At 41.3% G+C, this 27,783-nt stretch overlaps 2 protein-coding genes and 1 pseudogene across 7 annotated transcripts; 1 reads left to right on the top strand and 2 right to left on the bottom strand.

Annotated features, from left to right (window-relative positions):
* Positions 1 to 404: 404 nt before the first annotated feature.
* TLR10 (toll like receptor 10) lies at positions 405 to 25,842 on the bottom strand. Of its 5 annotated transcripts, none has more exons than XM_020916628.2 (3): positions 8,170 to 8,679; positions 7,102 to 7,230; positions 405 to 3,496 (listed from the first exon to the last, which is right to left on the bottom strand). In XM_020916628.2, the coding sequence occupies exon 3, from the start codon at positions 3,406 to 3,408 to the stop codon at positions 952 to 954; it is 2,457 nt and encodes an 818-aa protein (XP_020772287.2). In that variant the 5' UTR covers positions 3,409 to 3,496; positions 7,102 to 7,230; positions 8,170 to 8,679; the 3' UTR covers positions 405 to 951. The 5 variants fall into 5 exon arrangements, with proteins under 5 accessions (XP_020772287.2, XP_070308131.1, XP_070308129.1 ...); XM_070452030.1 differs by having other exon boundaries at positions 8,239 to 8,679; XM_070452028.1 differs by lacking the exons at positions 7,102 to 7,230; positions 8,170 to 8,679 and adding an exon at positions 25,807 to 25,842.
* TLR1 (toll like receptor 1) lies at positions 9,541 to 25,888 on the bottom strand. 2 transcript variants are annotated; one of them, XM_020916444.2, is made up of 4 exons: positions 25,807 to 25,888; positions 23,138 to 23,235; positions 20,973 to 21,082; positions 9,541 to 20,522 (listed from the first exon to the last, which is right to left on the bottom strand). In XM_020916444.2, the coding sequence occupies exon 4, from the start codon at positions 20,454 to 20,456 to the stop codon at positions 18,066 to 18,068; it is 2,391 nt and encodes a 796-aa protein (XP_020772103.2). In that variant the 5' UTR covers positions 20,457 to 20,522; positions 20,973 to 21,082; positions 23,138 to 23,235; positions 25,807 to 25,888; the 3' UTR covers positions 9,541 to 18,065. The 2 variants fall into 2 exon arrangements, with proteins under 2 accessions (XP_020772103.2, XP_070308135.1); XM_070452034.1 differs by lacking the exons at positions 23,138 to 23,235; positions 25,807 to 25,888 and adding an exon at positions 22,383 to 22,517.
* On the top strand, positions 11,282 to 11,801 carry LOC139030187 (arginine-fifty homeobox-like; annotated as a pseudogene).
* Positions 25,889 to 27,783: the final 1,895 nt, after the last annotated feature.

The raw sequence follows: 27,783 nt of genomic DNA, 5'->3' as shown, positions 1-27,783 counted from the left end.
ATGTATCTAGAGCCTGTGCTTCTCAACAACGGAAGCCTCCACAATGAGAAGCCTGCGCACCACAGTGAAGAGCAGCCCCAACTCACCACAACTAGAGAAAGCCTGTGAGGAGCGACAAAAACCTCGCATGTGCATGCTTGCCAAGGTGCTTCAGTCACGTCCAACCCTTTGTGATCTACAGACTGTAGCCCGCCAGGCTTGTCTGTCCTGTGGGATTGTCCAGGCAAGAATACTGGAGTGGGTTTCCATGCCCTCCTCCAGAGGATCTTCCCGACCCAGGGATCGAACCCGTGTCTCCTGTGGCTTCTGCATCACAGGCGGATTCTTTGCAACTGAGATACTGGTGAAGCCCCAAAGACTCAGCGTAGCCAACAATAAATGAATAAATAAATAATAAAAAATACTTTATATATAAAATAATATCTTTATTGTTTTCTCTGCTTGCAAAAGAAATATAGATTCATTCTAAGCAACTCCAACATTACAGAAATATACAACATAGAAACAAAATGCTCCCTTTAATCCAAACTCCCAGACCCAAACCACTGTTACTACACCAATGTGTTGGTCTAGGTTCCTTTAGACTCTTATTTCAATGTATAAACCAAAATATAATCTTCTCCATGCCAGTTAATAAATACACAGCAACCTCAGTTTTAATGGCTATGTAATATTCTGTTGTGTTAATATGCTGTAATTTATTAGACAAACCCTTACTTTGTGGGCATTTGAGCTGTTTTCAATTTTTCAGAATTATAAACAATGCCAGGATGAACACCATTTTTACATAAATCTTTGCAAAATGTGTTTCTATAGGATACATTCTTAGAACTCTTTCAAGGAACTGACATGAAGAAATGATAGTTTTTCATTTTAATAGATATTGCCAAATTGCCATCATAAAGGTGGTATCAATTTATATCCTAACAGTGTATGCCCATCCCAATCTCCCTAGGAATGGGTGCGGCTCTCCAGGCAGTCTGTTCTGATCAGAGAGATTGCAGAACCTTGAAACACTTCGTTCAGTTCTGTGAATGTCTGTGGCTCACATGTCCCTCTAGTGTCTAATAAATTAACATGAAGAGCGGCTCGAAGGTTTGCCCAAAAAAGGCCACATTTGCGCCTATCCTGGGGCCACTCCAAGTATGCTTTCTTTTCCATGAGAGCTTTCAGCTTAGGAAATCTGGTAGGGATGCAGTAGAGTGGAATGGGTTCCAGTAAGATAAGAATTATGTAATCAGGACTCTCATGGGAGAGATCGTGGTGGGCAAAGTAGGGTTCATAATGGCAGCACTCGCTCTGGACAAAGTTGGGAGACAAAACAAAGATGGACTTGTGACTTTTCTCCACGCAGTTGACGGCATCTTCCGTCATACTCTGGCCAGGGTCAGAGTTTCCCTCGTGAAGGCAAATCAGAACAGAACCATCTTCTTTCTCTAGCCTAGGAATCAACTCATACTTCACCCAGGCAGAATCGTGTTCACTGTATGAAATACACACATGGAATTGGACACTTCTTTTGAGGTGTTCCTGAGTTGTCTTCCTAATCCTGAGCCATGTCTGAGTCCACTGATGTAGCATCCTGAGATACCAGGGCAAATCAAAGTGGAAGCAGCAGAAGGCCACAGCCATCCCCAGAACGAGCATGATAACCACAATGGTGACAATCAGCAAACCGGTGTTGCAAGATATTTCTGGAAGATGAACATCCTTTAACTGAGTCCCCTTTAGATTCAAAGGGTATTCACAGATGTATGAATCTGACCATCCAACCATCATGCCCTCTGAGTATTTTCCAAGCTGAATGAAATCTCTTAATTCACAAGTACACCGGAATGGATTTCTTCCTGCATTTAGAGTTTTAACTTCCTGGCAGCTCTGGAAAAAATCCAGAGATGAGCTGAGAATTAAGTTCATTTCAACATTCAGAACTGAGAGTCTTCTGAAATGACTGCACCCAGGAAGATCAGTTAGAAAATTAAATGCAAGATTTAACTCTCGCAAAGATGTCAGGTGAATAATCTCTTGAGGGACAGTTTGAATTTTGTTACTATTCAGGTCCAGTATTTGAATGTTTCTAGGCAAGCACCTGAAAACAGAATCAGCAAATTTGTTGAATGACAAGTTCATGGTCACCAAGGTTTCTGGCCACAAGCAATTTTCATCATTTTCATGTTGTAACAGATTTTCACTAAGATCTAAGTGCCTCAAGGATGTGTTGCTGGCAAAGCAACTCACTAAGGAAAGCGTCTCCAATTTATTGTCCTTCAAGATGAGAGTTTTCAAATGAGGCAATTGGATAGATTTTTTAAACACATCATCTGTTAAGATATTATTAGCGAAATTTAAATATTGGAATCTTGTAGGATACATAGGGAACAGCATGTGAGGCATTTGTGCATCTGATATTGTCAGGTTTTCTATATCCATTTTGGTAAAAAGGAAGTAGATGCTCTCCTGGGGGATATTAAAAATTCTAAAATGTATGTGTTCCAGTTTTACAGTTCTCATTACAGTATTTGAATAGTCAAATGAATTGTGGTCAAGATAAACCTTACCTCCAAAGGTCACGTGTTGAATCTGGAAGTATTCTACTGACGTATGCCAAACTAATTGGAAGATGAGGAAAAGATCATCCCAGGATAAGTCAACTCTATTAAGTAACAGAATGGATGTCTTGGCATTCTCTAAAATAGGGTTTTGTTGAGATCCATAATTTGTAAACTGGCTCTTCTGCAAATCTATATTCGTGACTTCTAATATTTTTGAAGTTTTTATTCCATCCTGCAAAAGAACCCAGAAATTTGTGTTCACTGGTAACACAATGTGAAGTTTTGCTGTGTTTAAGATGGGCAGGCTACCTTCTTCATAATGAGAAAGAGTTCTCAATCCTAAGAAGACGGTATTTAGATGCAAATGAGCAATTTTCTGAAAATCTGATTTTCGTATTTTTGCCCCACTCAAACCTAGGGTTTCCAGCTGTGACATGTTGCCAGTCTCCACGCAGATAGGCACAGCGTCGAAGTCATTGAAGGACAGATCTACATGCCTGAGACCTGCCAGTGGGAACCAGGTTACACTCTTCAGTCTGTTGTTAGACACATCTAAGTATCTTAACTCCTTGTTGAATTCAAAGGTCTTGATATCCAGCTCTTGGATTCTGTTATGGCATAGAATCAAAACTTTCAGTTTAGAGAGAGAGCGAAAATCTGAATGCTGGAGTTGAAAAAGGAGGTTATAGGACAAATCCAGTGTGGCTGTGATTGGGGACAAGTCTTCAGGAACCTTTCTTAAAGACATGCTGGAGAAGTTGGTAGTCAATTCCCTTTCTTCTGGCAGCTCTGAAGCCCCACTATGCACGGACATAACAATACTACAAAATATGTAAATGCTTCTGGTATGTCTCATTGTAACTCCGAGGATTTTATCACTGGTTCACCTCAGATGAATTTTATCACATATAACCTCACATGAATGAGGAAGATGAATTCAAATCCTGGAAAGACAACATACCGTTAGGTGGTTATGTGATTTGTTAAACCTTGTAGGACTTTTCTTTAATGCCAACATCTGATTATATTCACCAAGAATTTGGAATAGGGTCCCAACCCACTTACTGAATTTTTGACTTCATCTCAGAGCTTGGCTCATAGATTTCCAAGCCAGTTGCTGAGTTGCACCCCCATCACTGAGACAAGTCAAGATTCCCCAAAGGGAGACAGATACATCATAATTGGCAGAAGTGCCTCTCACCCAGTTCAAATAAGGAACGGCATTTCCAGGTCATATTCAACGGTCCCCACCACCACCACCACTACATTCCCTTTTGATAGCCTGAAAGCTTTAGGAAGATTAAGAGAAACTTAAAAATTAAGACATTTTTTAAGAGCAGTTTAAGATTCACCACAAAATTAAAGGAAAGGTACAGAGATTTTTCCGTATCTCTCCTGCCCCAACATATGCACAGCCTGCCCCATTATCAACCACCCCCACCCCCATCAGAGCGATGCATTTGTTACAATTGACGGACCTACATTGACTCACCATAGTCACCCAAAGTCCATAGTTTATGCTATGGTTAATTCTTGGTGTTGTACATTCTAAGGTTTTGACAAATGAGTGATGACATATATCCATCATGCCTGGTAGCATCTCCACACCATATTGACTCTCCTGCAAATAAGGCAGTGGCCATTTGATGTCTTTTGGACAGCAGCTACCATTCACTGATATTCCATAGACTGAGCCTTAAAACCACCGCCTTGTAAGGTAAGTGCTATCACTATTCAGCCTTTATAGGTATAGAATGTGGTTCTTAAAGAGGTCCTGAAACTGCACCACAGTCACAAACTTAATTCATGGCAAGGGCAGAACCTGGGCTTAACCACTCCGCTATCTTGTCTTTCTAGGATGAGTCAAGATAAATCTGCTTTCAAAATATGCTGTAACACATGAATCATGATAAAATTGTATCTCTCTAGGTCATATTGATTCTTCAGTGTTTCCTTAAACACAGTTCAAGAAATCCAGTAAATAAATCCACAAATGCCACCCAACTTAGGTTTTAGATCAGTTACTTACAAGGACTGACTTGGATTAAGCCATTTCACTAAGCACTGTCTTGTTGAAGCTACTGTATTTAGGAGTCACTTGTAGCTCCCTACCTATGTCCTATCTAACGTATTGATACTATTGCACTTAAAATGAAATCCAGACTCCAAATGCTGAAGCATAGCATCCTCCATGTGCTGTTATTGCTTCCTCCTGGGATCTCATTTCACGCTGAGATCTGGCTTCTTCTGGCTCTCTGCACTCCAATCACACTGCCCCTCTCTTTGTTCCTTGGCTACATCATCTGGCCCTGACCTCAGCCTGGGATGCTCTCTCTCATCCTTCCTTGGCCAGATCTTTCTTATCATTTAGGTCTTGGCTTAAAGTATATCTCCTCTAAGAAACCGGATTTGACCACTTAATCTAAAGAGGCCATTTAGATTAACTTGCTGTTCCTTCCCTTGATCCTATTTTATTTCTCTACAAAATAGAGCGCTGACCACTATCTGAAACTTTTGTTCATTTATTTATTTGCTGACTACCACTCCCACCTCTCACACCCGTGAGAGAAGAGGTCTGACAATCTCGCCCACCTCTGCATTCCAAGCAAGAGAGTCAGTGCCTAGTACATGGCATGTGCTCAGTAAATATACATTATGTATATATAAGTAGATTAATGATCTCAATATTGTATTTCTTAGCACAGTGTGGTACATAATATGCTCTCAAAAATATATGTCAAATGAATTAATTGGAGTTGTGAATTCCTGCTATAATGTAGTACATGATGATTAGAGAATGAGTTTAGTGATAGAAGTTAATATGTCTGGGTTTAAGTCCAATCTTGACGTCTCACTGGCCATGATAACATAGATTATTCATTTGACTGCTGAAAGGTTCTGTTTTCTCATTTGTAACATGGGTTTTGTGCAAAGGCGTTAAAGAGATAATATATATAAACCACCTGGGCTTCCTTGGTGGCTCAGATGTTATCACGCCTGGCATGTCACAAGTAGTAGCAGTTATCAGGGCTAAGACCAGGGTGATTTCAGCACGGATTTTGAGAGGCACCAAGAAACTTGTTAATCAAGATAAATAATATCTTAATAAAATTTTTAAAGTAAAATTAATGTCAAACCCACAATGAACAAAATATCAAAAAATTTTTTCATAAAGACAGAATTAGTACTACTTTTTTCCTTGACTTTTCTTCTTCTCAGGTTCCAGTATGGCTTGCAGGACACTTTATAGACATTAAGATGATGAGCTTTTTTTAACATTATTACCTCAAAGAGTACTTCAACATAACAACTCATCTTAAGTTGCTCCTATGTCTAGGAGCTAGAACCCTTGAAAAATGCAGCAAAATCTAACCTACTTCCTTTATCTGGAATTCTGTAAGTTGAGATGTCATAGCTTTCATGTTTTACTCATCTCTTCTCTTTTTTACCCAATGACACAATCTCATTTGAAACTTATTCTAAAGAAGCAGAACTGACTCTGAACTTCTCTTAATATAATAGAAAGGTCCTCTCTCTCAGGCAATGCATATAAATTATGCCATTTCATTTAAACATTTTAAAAAGTAGGATGTAAATTTTTGATGAAAGATGCAATCAATAAATATATTTTTATTATGGTCATACTACTTTTGCTGGGTTCTGAAGGCAGGTGAAAAACAGAATGATTTTTTTTTTAATAGCTTATGATTTAAAAGTCCAAGTCAAAAGACACCATAAAATTAAATGACAATCAGTGGCTTGCCAAATACTTAATCTAATCTCTCCTTTCCAAATGATGCAAAAAAATGGAGAAGGGGTTTAAAACCCATCAAATGTTGGAAGATCTTTACAAAATAAGAGTAAGAATGACTGACATTTTATGAGTGTTTCCTGTTTCCCTTGCACTGAGATAAATGCTTTCCATACATTATTTTGTTCAGTCTTCTCAACAACCCAACAAAATGATGGATGTTTTTATCCCCATTTTGCAAATGGAGGAGCTAAAACCAGAGGTTAAGCAACTTGCCCAAAGTGAGTCAGTGAATAATTGCTAGAGCATGAATTTGAACCCAGACCTATCTCGTCCCTTCAAAGTAGAAACCAAAGGCATTTCAAACTCCGAAATGAAATAGCATAGGGTGTGACTACCGAGACTAATTCCATTGGCAGGGTTAGTGCCTCTGTGGTCTCTTCCTCACTTCCTACATACGTGCCTCTCTCAAAGCTATCTATGTTCTGCCAGGGCTCATGAATTTCAAGAAACCAGAAACAGGAAACCCAAACTCTCAAGCAACTGCAGGACAGTTCCTCAGATCAGCAGTGGTCAATACTAAGCCCAAGGTCACTCACTCGTCATTAACCTTCAGATTAGTATGGGCAAAATAATAAATACTAAAAATCTGAACAAGGCTACTTTCTTCCCATCTATGCAATAAGCATGAAAAATCTGAAAATCTGAATAAATCCTTTCCTCCCATTTTCTTCGGAAAAGACCCACACAGCCCTTCTCTCTTTTTCGTGTTACAGGAGTCAAAGCTAGAGTTCTTACCCTCAGGCTTGCAGCGGATCCACAGAGCTGCAGGTATGGATGATTCACGCACAGGACCAGAACTGGCTGCAGAAGTGGCTGAATCAAGCTTTTCTGTGAAGCGTAGCCTCCCTTGCCCTCTATTGCATGCTGTCGGCATTACATGTTGCATGAAATCATACAATCTTAGGTTATTTTTTAAAGAATTGCAGTGAAATACTGGTGGCTCAGATGGTAAAGAATCTGACTGCTACCCACTCCAGTATTCTTGCCTGGAGAATTCCATGGACAAAGCAGCCTGGTGTTCTACTGTCCATGGGGTCAACTCAGACATGACTGATCGACTAACACACACATAAAGTAAAATTTGCCAGTTTAGCCATTTTAAGTGTACAGTTCAGTGGCATTAAGTATGATACATTCACATAGCTGTTTAATCGTTAGTACCATCCATCTCCAGTACACATATTCTATACATTCCTCTCATAAAATAAAATAAAATAAAATAAAATAAACACTTCCATTTTTTGTGTCAGAAGACATATTCTTCCCTTTCCCAGAACCCAGCATTTTTAAACATTTTACACTCCCAGTGAATGGGGAATTTTTCTTTACTTAGGTTTAAATTTAATTTTCAGAAACAAGTCAAGCCAAGTTAGAAAATGGCGAATCTGGTCCAGACAGAATAAGAAACTTCCCCAAGGCCATTCTCCAGTAAGAGATGGAGTCAAGATGGAGTCTATCTGGCTCCAAAGCCCAAAATTTTCATTACTTCAGGTGCCCAAGGGTTTATATACTATTCCTTCTGCCGTCACCTGGAATTTCTAGAATCTTTAAATCTTTATTTGCAGTTAGCAGTAAGAAGAGTAGGCTCAGAACCGTATGTTCTGGTATCTTTGTCTAGTGATTATTTTTTATTCCCTTCAAAAATATTTCCCTTTTTTCCCTTCCTTTTTTCTCCCTCTCCTCTTACTTTGGGCTTCAGCGATATCTGACCCGATATTCCCTTACCTCTGTCTGTCTGTCTGTCTGTCTGTCTGTCTCACACAGTCACTCGTACACATTTCTCCCCTCACACCTTCCCCTGACCTCAAACTTCTTCGTGCCGTATTTCTGCCTTCGTACATAACTTGCAGCCGACAGAGAGCTTTGGATTACCTCGGGTGGTGGAGGTTTATTTTAAAGACACTGCAGAGAAAGAGAGAAAGACTCCACAGGAGGGAAGGGGCGCAGCAGCACACGGCCTGGCTTCACAGAGACGGGAGCGCCGACTCTCCAGGACGCCCCGAGGCAGCCCCGATGCCCACGTGGTCCTGCTGTTCCCTCCCACGCGGCAAGGGCTGTTCTCTGCTCTCGCTATGCCTCAGCTGCTCTTGGACGCGTCCTGCTTCACTTTGGACTCCTAGCTTCTCTTTACCGATGCCTTGGCTTCTATCTCTTCCTACTTCTTTCTGCCTTTCTCGGTGTCTTCACTTCAGGGCCGAGCTGAGCCTCACTGTGTGGGTGCTTCCCCCAAGACAGGAAATCTGACTTGGCTCTTTGTCTCGTCATCCAAAATGGGACATCTTTATTGGTCAGAGGACCTCCAGACCACCTAATAGTCTGCAGGCCTATTTTGTGTCTTGCCTTTGGCAGGGCCTAAGTCCCCAGTGCAGACCAGCAGGAAAATCACATGACCCAAGTCAGCCCACCCGAAGGAGCCGCTTTCCCCCTAAAGCTCTTGCAGTACAGCTCATGGTCTGGTGTGGGAAATATGTTGTTTCGGTAGAGCTCCTCTAGTTTAACTATAAGTATCAGTAAGAGAAAATAGCCACAAGTTTTTACTGAATTTCTAAAAGATAAAAAAAAATCCTCACGTGGTTAGGGAATCCAAACTGTTCATCATTCATTTAATACACTTGATGGGTATAAGGAGGGGAGAAAATTTTAATTTAAACAAATAATTTGTTGTTGGCCGGGCTCCTCTGTTCGTGGGATTTCCCAGGCAAGAATACTGGAGTGGGTTGTCATTTCCTTCTCCAGGAGATCTTCCCAATCCAGGGATCAAAGCCGTGTCTCCTGCAAAAGCTGGGGTGTTCTTTACCACTGAGCCACCAGGGGAAGTGAAAGTGAAAGTCACTCAGTCGTGTCCGACTCTTTGTGACCCCGTGACTATACAGTCCATGGAATTCTCCAGGCCAGAATACTGGAGTGGGTAGCCTTTCCCTTCTCCAGGGGCTCTTCCCAACCCAGGGATCGAACCCAGGTCTCCCACATTGCAGGCGGACTCTTTACCAGCTAAGCCACAAGGGAAGCCCAAGAACCCTGCAGTGGGTAGCCTGTCCCTTCTCCAGTGGATCTTCCCGACCCAGGAATTGGACCGGGGTCTCCTGCATTGCAGGCGGATTCTTTACCAACTGAGCTATCAGGGAAGCCAGAGCAATCAGAGAAGCCCCAAACAAATAAGTAGTGGAAGCCTAATGATTTTGCAGAGATTTGGTTCTTTATTACTAAGGACTGGAGAAGCATTGTCCAATAGACTACAGGAAGAAGGCAAGTCATATAAGTAACTTTAAATTATCTAGTAAACAAGTTTAAAAAGACAAAAAGAAATAGGTGAAATTAATTTTGATTATATATTTTGTTTACTCCGCTACATCAAAATGTTCACGTGTAACATAAAAAACTAACATGATGTTTTGCATTCTTTATTTCATAGAATAATGTGTATTTTACAGTTACAGCACATTTCAATTCAGATTCGCCACATTTTAATAACTCAGTAGTGACACACGGTTAGTGGCTGCCATAGTGAACAAATAGGGTTACAGTTTTAAGTTAATGAATGGCCATGCTACAATTAACCAACAAACTGGAACTCTAATTCACCACAAAATATTCCCCAATAATGCCAAATATTGCTATTTCTCATTTCCTCACCTCCCTGTTCCCAGCCTTGGCTCCCTTTCTCAGCTAACCCTGTTCACTCTACAAATGATCCTGTTGTAGAAACATCTATCAGAATCTGTGTCCTCAGAAATTTATCCTTGAGGCTTTAGGGGCAAGAAAGGGAAAAAAAAAAATCTATACCTCCATCTATCTATATGTAGACAGAAATATATGTTTATATATATATAGACAGCCCAGGACAACCTAGACTGAACATGATGAACAGCTCATCTGCAGTTCCACATGGGGTGACATTAGATAATGAAGAGAACAATAACTGCAATAATAATGACACCATCCTAAGAGCTAACATTTATTGACCTTTTGCTTTGGGCCAGGCACTGGTCTTTGACATTACGCATATTAACTCATTTAATGCTCCTAACAACAGTATGAGACAGGTAATAACGTTACTATTTTACATCCAGGGCAACAAATCAGAGAGGAATTACATAACCACTCAGTGGGGCTGGAACTCAGGAGGTGCAAGAGACAGAACCCAGGCTCGCGTAGTCCATCCCGGCAGTGTCCTCCGGCCCACTCTGCACCTCCAGCCCTCGAGTGAATAGCCAGACCCTGGCTTCCCACACATTATACCTCTTGTTTCTTGACAATCTTATAAGCGAGGTATGGTTTCTATGCCATTTTCCAGATGACGAAAAGGAGGTTGGAAGAGGTTGAAGAATTCATCCAAGGACACAGTTCATAGAGAATTGGAGCCAGGCTTTAATTCCAGATTGCATATGCACAGAACCCAGCTTCATAACATTTATTCTCTAACTGCTTCCACCTCTAACAGAGACCTAGTTTTGTTCTCCTAAACCCCATTTCTTTTTTTTTGTTGTTGCTGGTCATGAAATTTTTAAGTACAAAAAAATGTAAAAGCAAAAGCAAGCGTCAACCACAGGCAAGTGCCGATAATGTTTTTGTATATTTTCATCTAGACTTTTTTTCTCTGCATATTTTAAACATATTGAAACCATCCTGTAATACTATTTGGCATCCAATGTTTTTCATTTATGTTGTAAGATAAGCATTCCCTTATGTTAATGAATAAACATCCTCTACATTTTTTTTAGGTTGTGGTAAAAAAAAAAAAACACATAACACAAAACTTACCATCTTAACTGTATATAGAACTTTTAATAATTGTAAAATATGTCACTAAATGAACCCAGCACATCCTTCCACTGTTGGAAATTTGAAGTGTTTCAAATTTTTCACTGTTGACACTTAAGGAGCTGCATAAAGAGGCACATAAATCAGCTTGAAAATGGGCACTCCAAGGGAATTCATGACAGGATTTTTTTCATCACAGCCTACGACGTGTGGAATCTTAACTCCCCGACCAGGGATCAAACCCGGGCCCTCAAAAGTGAAAGATTTGGTTCAGGAACCGGCGGTTCAAAATGAAGAAGCAGCAGCAGCATCAAGAGCAGCAATCACCAAAGCCACCAAGCCAGGTCCTTCCAGCCAAAGATGTGCCCACAGCATCAACCAGCCCTCATTCTTTTCTCCTTGCAGTTTCAGATTCCTATAACTCCCTCTCACCTCAGTCCTTAGACCCTTTCCCCTGGGCAGGGGACTCTATGATCATGGAGCTTCCTACAAGTGATGTCCACATGCAAGATCCTCAATTGGAGAGGCTAGTGGCCTCAGTTCCTGCTTTGTACTCTGATGCATTTGATATCACCCAAATCTTGGAACTGTACAGTTTTCCCGATGAGGATGACATCACCAACTCTTCCTTCTATTCTCTGTATCAGTATCTCTCACCGAAAAGGCCCAGTTAGAATAGAGTTCTTCTCTTAGAGTCTTTGCTGATCCAGGTGTAGGTTTATTTCCTGGGCAGACCTGCTTCAGTGTGATAAGCTGGAGCTTTGCAGTCTACAGTGCACAGAACAGCCTGGAATTCCAGAACCCCTCCATTACGGTGCACTTTGGGTTTCTCTGATCCAAGTACCAATAAACATCAGACAGTATAGAAAAAAAAAATTTTTTTTCACTGTTAACAATAACTCTGCAATTAACATGAAAGTGAAAGTTGCTCAGTCTTGTCTGACTCTTTGAGACCCCGTGGACTACATGCAGTCCATGGAACTCTCCAGGCCAGAATACTGGAGTGGGTAGCCTTTCCCTTCTCCAGGGGGTCTTCCCAACCCAGCAGTCGAACCCAGGTCTCCCGCACTGCAGGCAGATTCTGTACCAGCTGAGCCACAAGAGAAGCCCAAGAATACTGGAGTAGGTAGCCTATCCCTTCTCCAGTGGATCTTCCCAACCCAGGAATCGACCAGGGTCTCCAGCATTGCAGGCAGATTCTTTACCAACTGAGTTTTGAGGGAAGCCTTGTGAAGAAATATTTGTTCACATTTCAACTTATTTCTTCAGGATAGATTTCCAGAAGTGGAATTACAAGTCAAAGGCTGTGATTTTATACACACACACACACACACACACACACACATATATATATAAAATCCAAATTACTTGGCCCTCCTGATATCATTGGCTGTAATCTGTCAGGCTTCTCTGCCCATGGGATTCTCCAGGCAAAAATACTGGAGTGGGTCGCCATGCCCTCCTTCAGGGGATCTTCCTGGCCCAGGGATCAAACCTGCATCTTTTATGTCTCCTGCATTAGCAGATAGGTTCTTTACCACTAGTGCCACCTAGGAAGCCCCACGTTATCACTATAAAAACATGTCCATTTCCCTGCAGTCTTATTAATATAAGAAACTGATAAAAATGGAACTATTTTCATCTCAATTTGGTCAAGAACCCTGGAGTGAGGTGTGAGACTAGATAATCACAACCCTTCACTCACTTCTAGTCAATGGAAGAGATTGGAGAATCCGAAAGGAGTTGAGGATTGGAAGAGGGTTTTGGAGAGAGTTTTTAGTATATTATGAATTCCCTCTTACCTCAATCCTAGGAAAGAGGGCTTCAACAGACGCACCTGGAAAGGTGGCCATGTGAACTCTGCCCTCATGGGGACATATTGTAACCAATCTTTAATTCATAACTGGAAATCTAAAGGTCCTGGCTAGCAACTCTAAGGGAGCTGTTGTTCAGTCGCCCAGTCGTGTCCAACTCTTCGCAACCCCATGGACTGCAGCATGTCAAGCCTCCCTGTCCCTCACCATCTCCTGGAGTTTGCCCAAGTTCATGTTCATTACACTGGTGATGCCATCCAGCCATCTCATCCTCTGACACCCTCTCCTCCTTCTGCCCTCGATCTTTCCCAGAACTGGGGACTTTTCCAATGAGTCGTCTGTGTGCATCAGATGACCAAAATACTGGAGCTCCAGCTTCAGCATCAGTCCGTCCAGTGAATATTTAGGGTTGATCTCCCTTAAGATTGACTGGTTTGATCTCCTTGCTGTCTAAGGGACTTTCAGTAGTCTTCTCCAGTACCATAATTTGAAGGCATCAATTCTTTGGCGTTCTGCCTTCTTTTCGGTCCAGTTCTCACAACCGTACATGACCATTGGGAAGACCATAGCCTTGACAATACAGCTTTTGCAAATAATGAATTTAGGCTTGGATAGATCAAGTAAATTATCCAGCGCCACTCACATATAAGTAATAAAGTTAGGATTACAACCCAGACATTGAGGAGCAGAGCTTACATTCACCCAATCTGCAATGTTTCTCCTTTACATGTGACATCTTCCTTAGTTTCCTTACTATTCATACATATTTGTTCACATTTTAAACTGACTCTTCATCTCCCAACTTGGAATTCTTCAGCAAGAGTTTCCACAAATACAATTTCAACTCCTAGTAAACTCCTTAAGACCACTGACAACATCAGTTATTTGCATAAAGGATTGATCTAACTTCTCCAAGTCTTGACTTTGTTAAATAAACTTTAACTGACTTTATGACTCCCTTTAAGGATTTTTTTTAGACTCGCAAAAGTAACCAGTTGAATTGTGTTCTCCAAATTCCTTCTGCTGACATCCTAAACCCCAGTACCTCATAACGTCACTTTATTTGGAAATGTAGTCAGGTAGTATGATATTAGTTCAGACTGGGTTGTCAGGATGGGCCATAATCCAGTGTGATTGGTGTCCTTATGAAAAAGGGAAATCTGGACACAAACAGGCATAGAGGGAAGACCACATGAAGAAACACAGAGAGAAACAGTCATCTATAAGCCAAGGGGAAGAGGCCTGGAGCAGATCCTTCCCTCCCACCACTCAAGGGAACCAACCCTGCTGGAAACTTGATATTGGACTTCTAGCCTCCAGGACTGGGAGACAATAAATTTCTGTTGTTTAGGCCACCCACGTTTAGAGCCCTAGCAAACTGATGCACGACTAGTTCTGAGCAATTGAAACTTGGTTGTGAAGTCTTAAAGTTCAATACAGGAAGGACAATCATCCTAGAAAAAACAGGAAAATCCAGCTGTAATGACTGTTGCAACATCCCTTACAGAATGAGAGCTTTCATACATTTTCAGCATGTATTTCATGGTTTTAATTTGCTTTCTACTATTAATTCTCATAGAAGTATAAATGATAACTTTCACATATCCCTATATCTAGTCAAGACCAGACTATTCTAGTCAATTCCTAGTCAAGTCTCCATAGCTTGACCTTCAAACCCCTGACAATATGATCTGTTTTTAATAATTAAATTTATTTATTTTTATTTGAAGGATAATTGCTTTTCAATATTGTTGGTTTCTGCCAAACATCAGCATCAACATGCATCAGCCATAGGTATACCAATGACATGATCTTAATCTAACTTTGCGTACTTAAATTTCACTATTGCTTTTCATAAACTTCATGGTCCAGTCAAATTAAGACAACAGTCCCAGAATGGCCTGGGTATTCCTGTCTCTTCTCTATACATCCTTCTATTTAGAATGGCCTTTCCATTCTTCATCTACACATTGAAAAATTCAAAGTTTAAGTCTTCTTTCAAGGCCCAGAGGGAAAACCATCACTTCTAAGATTTTTTTCACTCAATCTAAATGGTCTCTGAACTTCCATTTATATTTTTGTCTCATTGATTTTTATATTAATTATCTGCTGCTGCTGCTAAGTCGCTTCAGTCGTGTCCGACTCTGTGCGACCCCATAGATGGCAGCCCACCAGGCTCCCCCGTCCCTGGGATTCTCCAGGCAAGGACACTGGAGTGGGTTGCCATTTCCTTCTCCATTTAATTATCTGGATACATGTAATGTCCTATGATTGATCTGGATACATGTAATGTCCTATGATTGATTGTAAGTTTTTTAGGGCAAGAAACAACAAGTATATATAAGTGTTATGTGGGTTTTTCCTCCCAAAAGTGAAGACTCAGACAAGAGCTTTGTGTGTAGGTCATTCATTTTGAAGAAGTAATCTCAGGGCTCCAGAATTAGGGGCCTGAGAAGAATGAAACAGGAAGAACAGAAAACCAATCCAAGAATGAATTATTGACATTCACTCCTGGGAGTGAATAAATTTCAATTCCACTGGGGATTCTGAGGAATGGTCTAGACTACGCCTCGTTTAATGGCTCCCATCCCTTTTAAAGATCAAGGATCTCTTCGCAGGATACACATCCAGTACTTCCAGTCTTGTACATATACCAGAAGAGCCAAGCAGGCATCTATAACCATCCTGTAACAGTGCTACTAATGACATTATAGGGCATAAACTGAGAAGTAGATGGTGCAGCTATGATAAGGTGCAGATGTGACAAGTCAGTCCACACCTGCCTAGAACTGGCTGTCAGACAGTGTGACTGATGAAAACGGAAAATAGCTGATACAATAAAACTGAGCCAAAATTCTGATAAAGTCCATTCCTTGCACTGCTCCAAACTGTTCTTGCCCTATTTAAATGGTTTCCCAAAAGACAAGGATGGTTGTGTGTACACATTGGCTACATTTCTTCTTATGATCAAAAGGGTCAAGGGCAAACGCACTTCTGCATGCCAGTTCAGACAACTAGAATCTCAGTAAGATCTCCAGCCACAGAAAACCAGACTCAACTTCCATTTGGCTTGAAATGTAACACATCCATGGTTTGGGACCCTGAGATAAGTATGCAATTGCAAGTAGTTTATTTCAGAGGGGATCTTGGAAACACCCTTGGAGGAATGAGACTATGAAATAAAAAGAGAAAGAAAGCCAATAAAGTCATTTTTACCATAGAAAATCAGAATTTTTCCATTCTACTGGGAGATTCAGGGAGAAGGTAAAGTAGACCCCAGGTTTGTCCCCCCAAAATGGGAGAGAAAGCTGAGTTATTTATCTGTCAATTCTCTTTCCAACATTGACTGATGGCTGCTTCCAAGGACAACCTCCAGCATATCTGAATTGGCCTTCATGTGGACCAAGTGGATCCTCATGGCCAAGAAGAAATTCCTTCAGGTGAAGAATCACCAGCATTAACAATAAACAGCCTTCAACATGCAGAGACAAATGCTGAATGGAAATGAGGAGGACACAATATCTTTAGAAATCTGCTATAGAAACCCAAGCACAAGCTAGAAACGAGATTGCCGGGAGAAATGTCAATAACCTCAGATATGCAGATGACACCACCCGCATGGCAGAAAGTGAAGAGGAACTAAAGAGCCTCTTGATGAAGGTGAAAGAGGAGAGTAAAAAAGCTGGCTTAAAACTCAACATTCAAAAAACAAAGATCATGGCATCTGGTCCCATCACTTCATGGCTAATAGATAGGGAGACAATGGAAACAGTGACAGACTTTATTTCCTTGGGCTCCCAAATCACTGCAGATGGTGATGGCAGCCATGAAATTAAAAGACAATTGCTCCTTGGAAGAAAAGCTATGACAAACACAGGAAGCATATTAAAAAGCAGAGACATTACTTTGCTGACAAAGGTCTGTCTAATCAAAGACATCGTTTTTCCACTAGTCATATATGGATGTGAGAGATGGACCATAAAGAAAGCTGAGCACTGAAGAACTGATGCTTTTGAACTGTGTTGTCAGAGAAGGCTCTTGAGAGTCCCTTAGACTGCAAGATCAAACCAGTCAATCCTATAGAAAAGCAGCCCTGAATATTCATTGGAGGCCTGATGCTGAAGCTGAAACTCCAATACTTTGGCCACCTGATGCCAAGAACTGACATTGGAAATGACCCTGATGCTGGGAAAGATTGAAGGCGGGAGGAGAAGGGGATGACAGAAGAGATGGTTGGATGGCATTACTAACTTGATGGACATGAGTTTGAGCAAGGTCCAGGAGTTAGTAATGGATAGGGAAGACTGGCATGCTGCAGCCCATGGGGTCGCAAAGAGTTGGACACGACTGAGCGACTGAACTAAACTGAACTGATAGAAACCCAGCTACAGTTACAAAGAGCATGAAGTCTTCTAACATTGACCCTGATGGGCACACAGGAACGTATATCAACTGAAGTTGTTTGAACAGGTGCTTCTCTTGATTACATGATAAACTCAATAAACTCAGCCCTATAAAAGAAAGAGATGAGTCTCTTTTGTGTTAGAAATTAACTGTTTCAATTGAAGTTATATCATTTCATCAATTTTTATTGCTGGTATCTGGTCCCCATATACATGAGGAACGGGGGCCTGAAAAGACATAAACACTTTTTACATTGCTTACGTAATTATTTTATTTTTGGCGGTGCTGGGTCTTGGCCGCCGTGTGGACTTTTCTCTAGTTGTAGTGAGCAGGGGCTACTCTCTAGCTGCAGTGCAAGGGCTTCTCACTGCAATGCTTTTCTCTGTTAGGCCGAGTGCACTCTAGGGCTCACGGGCTTCGGTAGCTGTGGCACTTGGGCTCAGTACTGGCAGCGCCCGGGCTCTGCAGTGCAGGCTCAATAGTTGTGGTGCACAGGTTTAGTTGCTGTGCAGCATGTGGGATCCTCCCAGACTGGGGGTCAAACCTGTCTCTCCTGCACTGGCAGGCAGACTCTTTACTACTGAGACCGAGGGAAGCTCCATATTTTTATCTACATCCTAAATTCAAAATCATGTTTATATCCATGTCAATACAAAATAAGGTCATTGTTAGAGCTTCCAAAATCAGCAACAACTTCCCAAACGCAGCAGAGGAAAATTTTTAAATCTCTGTGTAACTTATTTCTGCTGCTTTCCCCATCAATTTAATATTAATGGATGCTCTTAGGTTAGCCCAAAAAAGTCCACGTTTACTCTTCTCCTTGGGCCATTCCAAATAAGTTCTCTGTGCCATGAGAGCTCGTAGCCTGTGATAGCTGTTAGGAATGGAATACTGTGGAATGGGATCCAGCAAGATCAGGATTAAGTTATTAGATCCTTCATGGAAGAGATTATGGTGGGCAAAGTAGAGTTCATAATGGCACCACTCACTCTGGACAAAGTTGGGAGACAAAATGAAGATGGACTTGTAGCTTTTCTCAATGCAATTGATGATATTTTCCACGATGCTCTTGCCAGCAACAAAGTTTCTCTCATGGAGACAGATTCTTATATCTTCTTTTTCTAGGTTTGGTATTAACTCATTCTTCACCCAGGCAGAATCGTGCCCACTGTATGAAATAAAAGCATGGAACTGGAGAGTTCTTTGGAGTTCTTCCAAGGGCACATTCCTGGCCCTGTTCCGGGTCTGGGTCCACAGACACACCATCCTGAGGTACCAGGGCAGATCCAGGTAGATACAGAGGACAGTCACGGTAATGGCCAGCACCAGCCCAGGGACCACGATGGTGACAATCAGCAGAGCCGTGTTGCATGACAGCTCAGATACATGGAAGTCCTTTAGAAGGGCTCCCTTATAGCTCTCCGGATAGTCACACTTATAAGAATCAGGCCAATCCTCTGCCACTTCACTGGATACTTGGCCAACACTTTGGATAAACTCTCTCAGCTCACAGGAACATTGGAATGGATTGTTCCCTGCTTTGAGGGACCTAATCTTCTGGCAGCTCTGGAAGAAATCAGCTGATGGATTGGAAATTGAATTATAATCAATGATCAGTATGGAAAGGCTGCTAAAGATACCACATCCAGGAAGGTGGGCTAAAGAATTGGAAGCAAGGTTGAGTTCTTGCAAAGTTCCTAGACCAGTGACATCTTTAGGGATGTTCCTTATTCTGTTATTGTGAAGATCAAGAACCTTGATCCGAGGAGGTAAACATCTGAAAACAGAGTCAGTAAGTATATTTGAAGACATGTTTAAACTTAACAAACTTCTGGCCCAAGGGCAATTTCCTTCACTTTCATCATATATCAGGGAATTCTGGCTAACATCCAGTTGTTGTAGAGACTTCATTTCCTGGGTCATATGAACTACATTTGCAAGTTCTTTTAACTGATTCTTTTGTAAGATCAGTGTCTTCAAATTAGCCAAGTTTGTACAGTTTTTGAAAACCGTGTCTGTTAAGAGATTACTGGAAAAGTTCAAATACAGAAATGGGCTGACTTGGGATGGGCAGACCATGTGAACCATATGCGCAGCAGATACTGTGAGATGCTGGATGTTCATATTTGATAAGATTTGATAGATAGAACCTTGTGGAAGACTGAACACATCATGGACAACTTTGTGTATCGACAAGGCCTTCAGGGACGTGTAAGAATAATCAAAATCTGTAAAGCCAAAGTAACCTTGTAGTTTTACATTTGAAATGGAGAAATACTCGATGTTTGTATGCCAAACCAACTGGAGGATCGTAAGGAAGGAATTCCAAGTTATTTCAATATTGTTTAAAGTGAGATTTGATAACCTTGAATTCTTTTGAAGTTTTGACAGAACATTTTCGAAATAAGAACACCCATTATCATCAAGCACACATTTGACATTAGACAGTTCCAGACTCACTGTGGTGCTGACTGACACGTCCAAAATAAAATGGAATTCCTTTCCTGTGGGGAAAACGATGTGCAGGCTCTGTGTGTTAAGGTCTTGAAGGCTCTCAGCGTCTTCTCTTTCCCCGTAAGTGTCTCCTAAGACCAATAAAACCTTGCTGATGTGCAAATGAGCGATCAACTGCACACTGGATTTTTGTAACTGTGTGGCACTCAACCCCAGAAATTCTAGTTGAGACATGTTGCCAAACTCTTGGCATATGGGCAGGGCACCAAATGCGTTAAATGAGAGGTCTAAGTGCTTGAGGTTCAGAGTAGGGTGGCAAGAAATCGTCTCCAAATTGTTGTGGGACAAATCCAAGTATTCCAGTTTATGGTTGAATTGAAAAACACTCAAGTCAAGATACTGGATTCTATTATGAGAAATTATCAAAATCTTCAGCTTTGATAGTGAGAGGGTATCAGACATCTGAAGCTCAGAAATATAGTTGTGCGATATATCTAAGATTGTTGTTTCCAGGGATAAGTCTCTGGGAACATAGGTGAGACCTGTTTTTGACCTGTCAATTAAAAATTCACTTTCATCAGATAATTGGGTTCTGATCTCAAGTATTAATATAAAGATGAAGGCAAAATGGAAGATGCTAGAATTTTTTTTAGTCATTTTGTAACAGTAGATATTCCTAACGGTAGTTGCTATTCTTCAGAGCATCTTGATACAGTACAGATCCTAGGGGTAAAAAAGTCAGCATTAAATGACTATATTAAATTAAGCATGACTGACTTTAAACATTTTTTTACTAGAGACTCATTAAATGAAGGCTACATTCTTGGGAGTCACACAGTCTGAAACCAGGAAAATACACATATTCATAAAGAATTATACTACCTCTAATCAAATAACTTTTAATATGGATATGTCATGGACTGAATGGTGACCCTCCTCCCAAAAAAAGACATGTCCACCTCCTAACCATGTCCTGATCTCCTAATTGAATATTATTTAATTTAGAAAAAGGGTATTTGTAGAGATAATTACATTAAGAGTCTTGAGAAGATCATCTTGGATTATCTAGGACTCGCCAGTCCCCAAATTTTGGGCACCAAGGGTCAGTTTTGTGGAAGATAATTTTTCCTCAGACGGAGGTGGGGGATGGTTTTGATTTCAATCTCTGCTCACCTCCTGCTGTGTCTCCTACTTCATAGTAAGTCACGGACCAGCACCAGTCCATGGCCCTGGGGTTGGGGACCCCTAATCTAGGTAGTCTCTAAATCCAATGACGATTATCCCTAAAAGAGAAAAAGGGAGCATTATTTACAACAGCCAAGATATGGAAACAAAACTAGGATCAATAGATGAATGACAAAGATGTTTTGTGTGTGTCTTTGTGTGTGTGTGTGTGTATATATATATATATATATATATGTACATAATGGAATATTACTCAGTCATTAAAAATGAATTCTTGCCATTTGCAACATGAGTAGGTCTAGAAAGTATCATGCTAAGTGAAATAAGTCAGACAAAGACAAAAACCACATAATCTCACTTATATATGGAATCTGAAAAACAAAACAAACAAAATGGAAACAGATTCATAGATACAGAAAATAAGTGTGTGCCAGCAGAAAGAGGGATGGAAGGCGGGAGAAACAGGTGAGGGGATTAAGAAGTACAAATCACCAGTAGACAATTAATAAGTTATGGGGTTGTAATATACAGCATAAGGAATATGGTCAGTAACACTGCAACAAGTTTGATAAAAGATCTTTCAGAAAATGATAAAAGATTTCTCAGAAAACCCATTCATTCATTCATTGATTTATTCAATCGGTATTTATGGATAACCTTCTGGCCATGTTTTAGGAACTAGCGATAAAGCAATGATCAGGATAAGGTTCTAATTTTCAAGAGCTTATTATTTAGAGGGAAGACAGAACATAAACATATAATAATTTCATATAGTGATATCTGCTATACAGAAAAATAAAGCAGGATAAATGAATCAAGAATAATGGTAGGTATGTAACAGTGGTTGGTGGTGGCTTTTTCAGATTCATTAGTCAGAGAGGGCCTTTCTGAGAATATGATGTTGGAGTAGAAATCAGAATGAAGTGAATGAGTCATCTATGGGAAGATCTGGTGGGGGGAAAGCATGTCCTTCTGGCAAAGGAAAAGGCAAGTGCAAAGGTCCTGAGGTAGGATTGCGGTTGGCTTGTCTGAGGCAGAGTAAGGAGGCCAATGTTAGCGTGGAGTCAGGTGGGTGAGGGGAGTTCAGGCCAAGAACACAGAGGACAGATCATTGCAAGGAGTTGGGATTCTATCCCGAGAGTGATGAGGGGGTCAGTAACCACGGAAAGGTTTTAGATAGGAGCAATTTCCTTCTCTCTCTTATTCAGAAAACTTTTCTTCATTCATTTGTTAGGGGAAACACTTAGTGAAACCACTTGCCTTAGCCAGGCACCAAAGTAACCACCTACAGGAGTTATCTTAAAGAGGAAGTCCTTGGTAAGGAATGCGAAACCAACCGGAAGATTTCAGGAAAGGTCAAAAGGAGAGAGAAAACGGCAGTCCATGTGTCCTACTAACCTCCCAGAACCCTTCTCACTGGAATCCATGATGGCCAAGTGATGCTCACACCACCAGGAGGGACCCTGAGTCAGAATGATTGGCCAGAGACAACCGGAAACTAATTCCATCACTAACCCCATAAAACTAATCCCATTAAACCTGAGATTTTTGAGTCATGGGGCAGAGCAGTCCTCCTGCCTTGATGCCGTCCACCCAGCTGCTCCTCTCCAACAAAGTCTCTTGCTCTGTCAGCACTGGTGTCTCCTTGGACAATTCATTCCTGAGTGTTAGACAAGAGCCCACTCTTGGCCCTAGATAGGGGTCCTCCTTTCTGCAACACATTCATTCATCAAATATGTATGTATCCCCTATGACATAGTAGGTATTGTCCTGGGTTATGTCATTACACCGGTCCACCATGATTCAGACACTATTTTGTTATCAGCGTTCCTATAGCATAAGAGACCAGAGGGTCAAGTTGGTATGAACCCTAGACAGTGAACCCTCTCACCACCAGAGACCCCCTCAGTGAGGGGGCTACATGGCTAAGCAGATATTTTAAGGAACTTATTCAAAACCTCCTAGAACCACATTATATAAGCAGGCCATCAGGATCAGCAAAGAGTTAAATTCCTCCTCACATGTCCCCTCAGCTCTCCTTGAGAGAACTGAGGGACCCAAATAATTCATGTACCAGACACAATCGTGGGTTGTAAAAGTTCCCCAAGTGAGACATGCAAATTTGTCTAGTTGGGGGAATTTCGTGGATTTACCCTTTCACAGAGATGCCCAATGATGCCTTGGTGATCCTGACCTCTTCAAACATCAAAGAGGGCCATGTATGCCCCCTTCATCACTGCTCATGAAGACCCTGCAGAGGGGAGGGGACAGAGACATTATAATGTATGTGAAAAGTACAGGTGGTATTTCTATGTCACTGATTGTATTTGGCTGAAAGACCCAGAAATGTCCCAAGTCTCTCTCTCCAGCTCCCTGACAGAGGAGAAATTTTTTTTTTCTCCTCCCACACAAGGAGAAATTTTTCAATGAGAATAAAAATAATACTCAATTACTGCCTGGGCCAGTGCCTGATATCTCAAAAGAGAACTATCCTGTATAAGTTAAGTTGAAGCAAGAGCAGTTTGGGCTTCAGGCTCAAATGAGGTTCTTTACTTATTCCTAAACCTGAACTCACATCTAGGGATCTTTTAACCATCCAGCCAAACACCAGAGTTCAAGGAAGCTGTGGTCAGCACCATCGGGTGTAATGCCCAGAGTGGCCAGAGAGACAAGGGGCAGACAGGACTCCATGCACAGACATGAGTGCTTAGCACACAGCGAACCCACCACAAGCAAGAGGAAAGCAGTTAGGACAGCTAGTGGTTTCCTAAACAGCAGCAACAATCACAGAAAAACTACATTATAAAACTGAGATAGGCAGGAACCAGGGGCCTTTTGCTGCAGTGCTGTGGTGCTTGCATCTGGGCAAACATGTCCTCAAGCAACAAAAAACGAAGAAACTACAGGGGACTAAAAATAACTGCATGCATGTGCAGTTGAGACAAATTCTGGACAAAAGACACTGAAAGACCAAAAAAGCCCAACTGCTACCTCCAAAGAGCCTAGAGCAAAGTCAGGGGGTCTGACTGTGTGTGCCCTTGCACACAACAACAGAAAGTCAGCAAACCGCCTAAGCCACCCTCCACCACCCCTGGACATCCCTCTAACCTCACCGCATAGAAGGAGCCAGCGCACCTCCCCCTCGGGCCAGTGAGCAAAGGAAGCCGTTACTGTTCTCGCTTCCTCGGCTGCAGCAGGGGCCCCAGGGAAGGCCTGCCTGAATTTCTCGTCTGGCCTCTAGTCAGTTGCCAATGACTGGGGAAGGCAGAGAACCCTGGTCGGTATCAAACTCCCTGTCTTCAAGCACTGAATGGCTTCAGTTTTCTGTCTGGCTGAATTAGTTGACTCAAATATCTTCTATTTGCTCAACTTCCATTTAGCCTTTTCACTTGCAGTCACTATTTGAAGCACTCAGTTTATTAAATCATTTCTATTTCTATAATTAAGAAGTCAAAGTGCAGACATGTGTTTAGTCACTTCAGTCATGTATGACTCCTTGCGACCCCAAGGACTGTAGCCCACCAGTTTCCTCTGTCCATGGAGATTCTCCAGGCAAGAATACTGGAGTGGGTTGCCATGCCCTTCTCCAGGGGATCTTCCCAACCCAGGGATCAAACCCAGGTCTCCTGTGTTGTAGACGGATTCTTCACCACCTGAGACACCAGTTTAGGCACTTAAAGAAGATATAAATTGTATATACCAAACTTGCTATATCAGTGAAAATCAATACTTTTGTCGAGGTCCTAATGAACAGCACAGAAGCTCATCTATAGTAGCAGCTCAAAATTATTTTACTGCCGATAAAATTATTATTTGCAAAGTTAACTAGTAATAGATTGCTGTAATTTGATAGTATGAAAATATCTCCAGGTGTGTTTCTGTCTATTTTCATGATTATGATAGGTTTAGCCTCACCTTTTATGATTCAGTGTATCAATAAATGTGAATTGCCTTTGCCTGAAGACTTTGGAGGCATGGAGTCAGGACTTTGACTTGTCTTAATGGCTAATACTCATACAATCAATCTGGTCCCATTAAGTTCAGTCCCACAAATATTTATTGAGAGTTTTCTTTGCATGAGGGCAACCAGCTATAAATATTAACCATAGGCTGAAAGGATCAAAACCAGTTCAAGAGCTTTTCTGCTTTGTTTTCTATGCAGTTTTGTGAACTTTTGCTTTCTGTTGTAAAGAAAAACTCACAACTCTTTGGATCCAACTGGGTGTAGCCTGGGAAACATTTTCAAAACCTGCAATTCCACTTCAATAGCTGCACCCTAGGACAGTTTCAGTAGTCTGAGAAAACAGGAAAAAAATATAAACCATGGGAATTGCCCAGAGAAAAAACTCAAATGCACCTGCCCATAAAAACAGGAGTCCCTGGGCAGTACTGCATCCAGGAGTGGTTTACCTACAGCTCATTGTCCTCAGCATTCTCATTACAGAGAGATACACGGAGGGACGAGGATAAAAAGGGCAGTGCCTCTGAATCAGCTGCTAGCCGCTCTATCAGAAACCCGTGAGATGTTTGTGACCCAAATATTCATCTACCAACTCAAATCTCTTGTAAGTAAATCGTGCCTGAGATGAGGTTCGTTAAAAAAAAAAAAAACACACACACAAAAACGCAAAAACCCTTTCTCTGACTCAGAAAAAGCAACTGATAAATAAATGCTAGTTCAAGTCACAGTAAGTACATATCAGAAATAACTCACTTAGAAAATCACCCAGGACTTAATCATAGAGATGTCTGAGATTTGGGAGTCTAATAACTAATTACACCATTTATCTTATTTTACAGAATTTAAAAAGATGTTGCTTACCAAGTTGGCCTGTTCCTCTGTCCTGTTGGCAGTCTGTAGAAAAATCAAATACTTCCTCAAACATTTTATTTCGCTGGTTTAAGTTTGTGGGTGGACTGGGTAAGCTCTTTTACGCCACCTACTGAATCCCACTGAAATTACATGACACAGTCTGTAAACCTATTTTCTCCTATTCATGTGTAGAAATGGTCTGTGCATTCACAGACCAGCAATAAGATAGAATCACCTCTCTGTGGCCCCCCCTTCCCTACAATCAGTTCACTAGTGTCTACATTAATAAAGTGAAGGAGGCGGTATTAAAAATCCACAGATGATTTTTTCAGTTCAGTTCAGTCGCTCAGTCATGTCTGACTCTTTGCGACCCCATGGACTGCAGCACGCCAGGCCTCCCTGTCCAAAACCAACTCCCAGAGTTTACTCAAACTCACGTCCATTGAGACAGTGATGCCTTATTTGCTGAATTAAAAATGCTTATCATCACCGTGCTGATGGACATGGGGGTAGAGGTGTTTTACTTCTAACTCTTCAATCAGGTCACTATTAAAAGTGACTGAAGGTGGAAAGAAGCAGAGGACAAGGTCAAAGTTTTGTTAAAATTCATAAGGAGAAAAAAATCTCTCATGGGCTTTTACAGAATGGATGCTAATCACGTCTTTTCTGACAAATTGGCTTGCAGAGAAAATCTGGTGCTCAAATTTTTCAAGCTTTCTTCAAAAATTGATTTTTTAAATCTCTATGTGGAAAATAGGCTAGCTAACAATCTCTTTTCTCTGATAAAGCTTTATGAGGTTCCTTGCTCTTGTTCAAGGAATCCAACCTGATAGCTCCACTCTGGTCTTTTAAAACAACAACAGTAACAAGATAACAAGTGGGCAAATAGAGCTGAGAAATGCTAGCTTTCTTCCTCTGATCTTGTGTCCAGCTTGGTTCTACAAGATGTCCTCAACATCTTGAGGCTGCAAGCTAGTTGCAGTTCTTGCTGGAATCAGCTTTTCTACCACAGGGAACAAGGCCAGCTTCCCTAAACTAGGAACCTTGAGGTGCTTTTTGACTTGTCCTATTCTGTCTCTCTCTCTGAGTTTCCTCCTATCCCCTCACAGTTTGTTCAAGAAGGGAGGTGTTCCTATATTTCTGTGACTGAAAGAATGAACCTCCTTCTCCCTCCACTCTTACCATGACTTCCCCCAGACCTATAACTGGAGATAAGCGTGCTCTTTGATTAACAATTCAGTTTCTGGCTCCCTAAAGACATCCGAAGTTGTGAACTAGATCTAGAAAGTGATACCCAGGAGAGAGGTCAGCGGGGCAGAAAGAAAGCACTTTAGCACTCCCAAAGTCCTGTGTTTCCCTTCAAGCTCATCCCCACTCTGAGTTGCTCACTCGCCTCTTTTTATCCTCCCTATTATCCAGTAGGTTTTACGCATGCTTGTCCTCAGTCACTAGGTGGATTTATCCTAACTGTGCAAATAAGTGCAAGCCTAAGGCGAGTCAACAGCAACTCAAAGAGCTAACTCAACACAGAGGTTTCGTATCTGAGACCCTAGGCACCTCTTTGCTTCTCTCAACAGCAGTTTTTGCCCACTCTTAATTTCATACCTAGGTGTTTCTTTTTGGATCCATGGCAATGTACACATTCTGCCAATTAGATGCGACCTGTACCAGTGTTTGCTTTTTTTTTTAACAAAAACTTGATTAAGATATAATCCATATACCATAAAAATTTCACCCATTTGAAGTGAACAATTCAATGACTTAAGGTAAAGTCACAGAATTGTGCGACCATTACCACAACCAAACCTTTTCAACACCCTGCAAAGAGCCACACCCTTTAGCTGTCCCTTTCCAATGCCCCATTTGCCTCGGACCTAGACAACCACTATAGATTGTACTAAAAATCTCTATAGATTTGCCTGAGTATTTCATATAAATGGAATCATGTAAAATGTGGTTATTTGTGCTTTTTCCCACTTAGCTTAA

This window comes from Odocoileus virginianus, chromosome 21 (genome assembly GCF_023699985.2).
Source record: "Odocoileus virginianus isolate 20LAN1187 ecotype Illinois chromosome 21, Ovbor_1.2, whole genome shotgun sequence".
In the NCBI taxonomy this organism is placed as follows: domain Eukaryota; kingdom Metazoa; phylum Chordata; class Mammalia; order Artiodactyla; family Cervidae; genus Odocoileus; species Odocoileus virginianus.
Note: the sequence above shows the minus strand (reverse complement) of the source record. Positions and strands in the feature narration are given on the sequence as shown.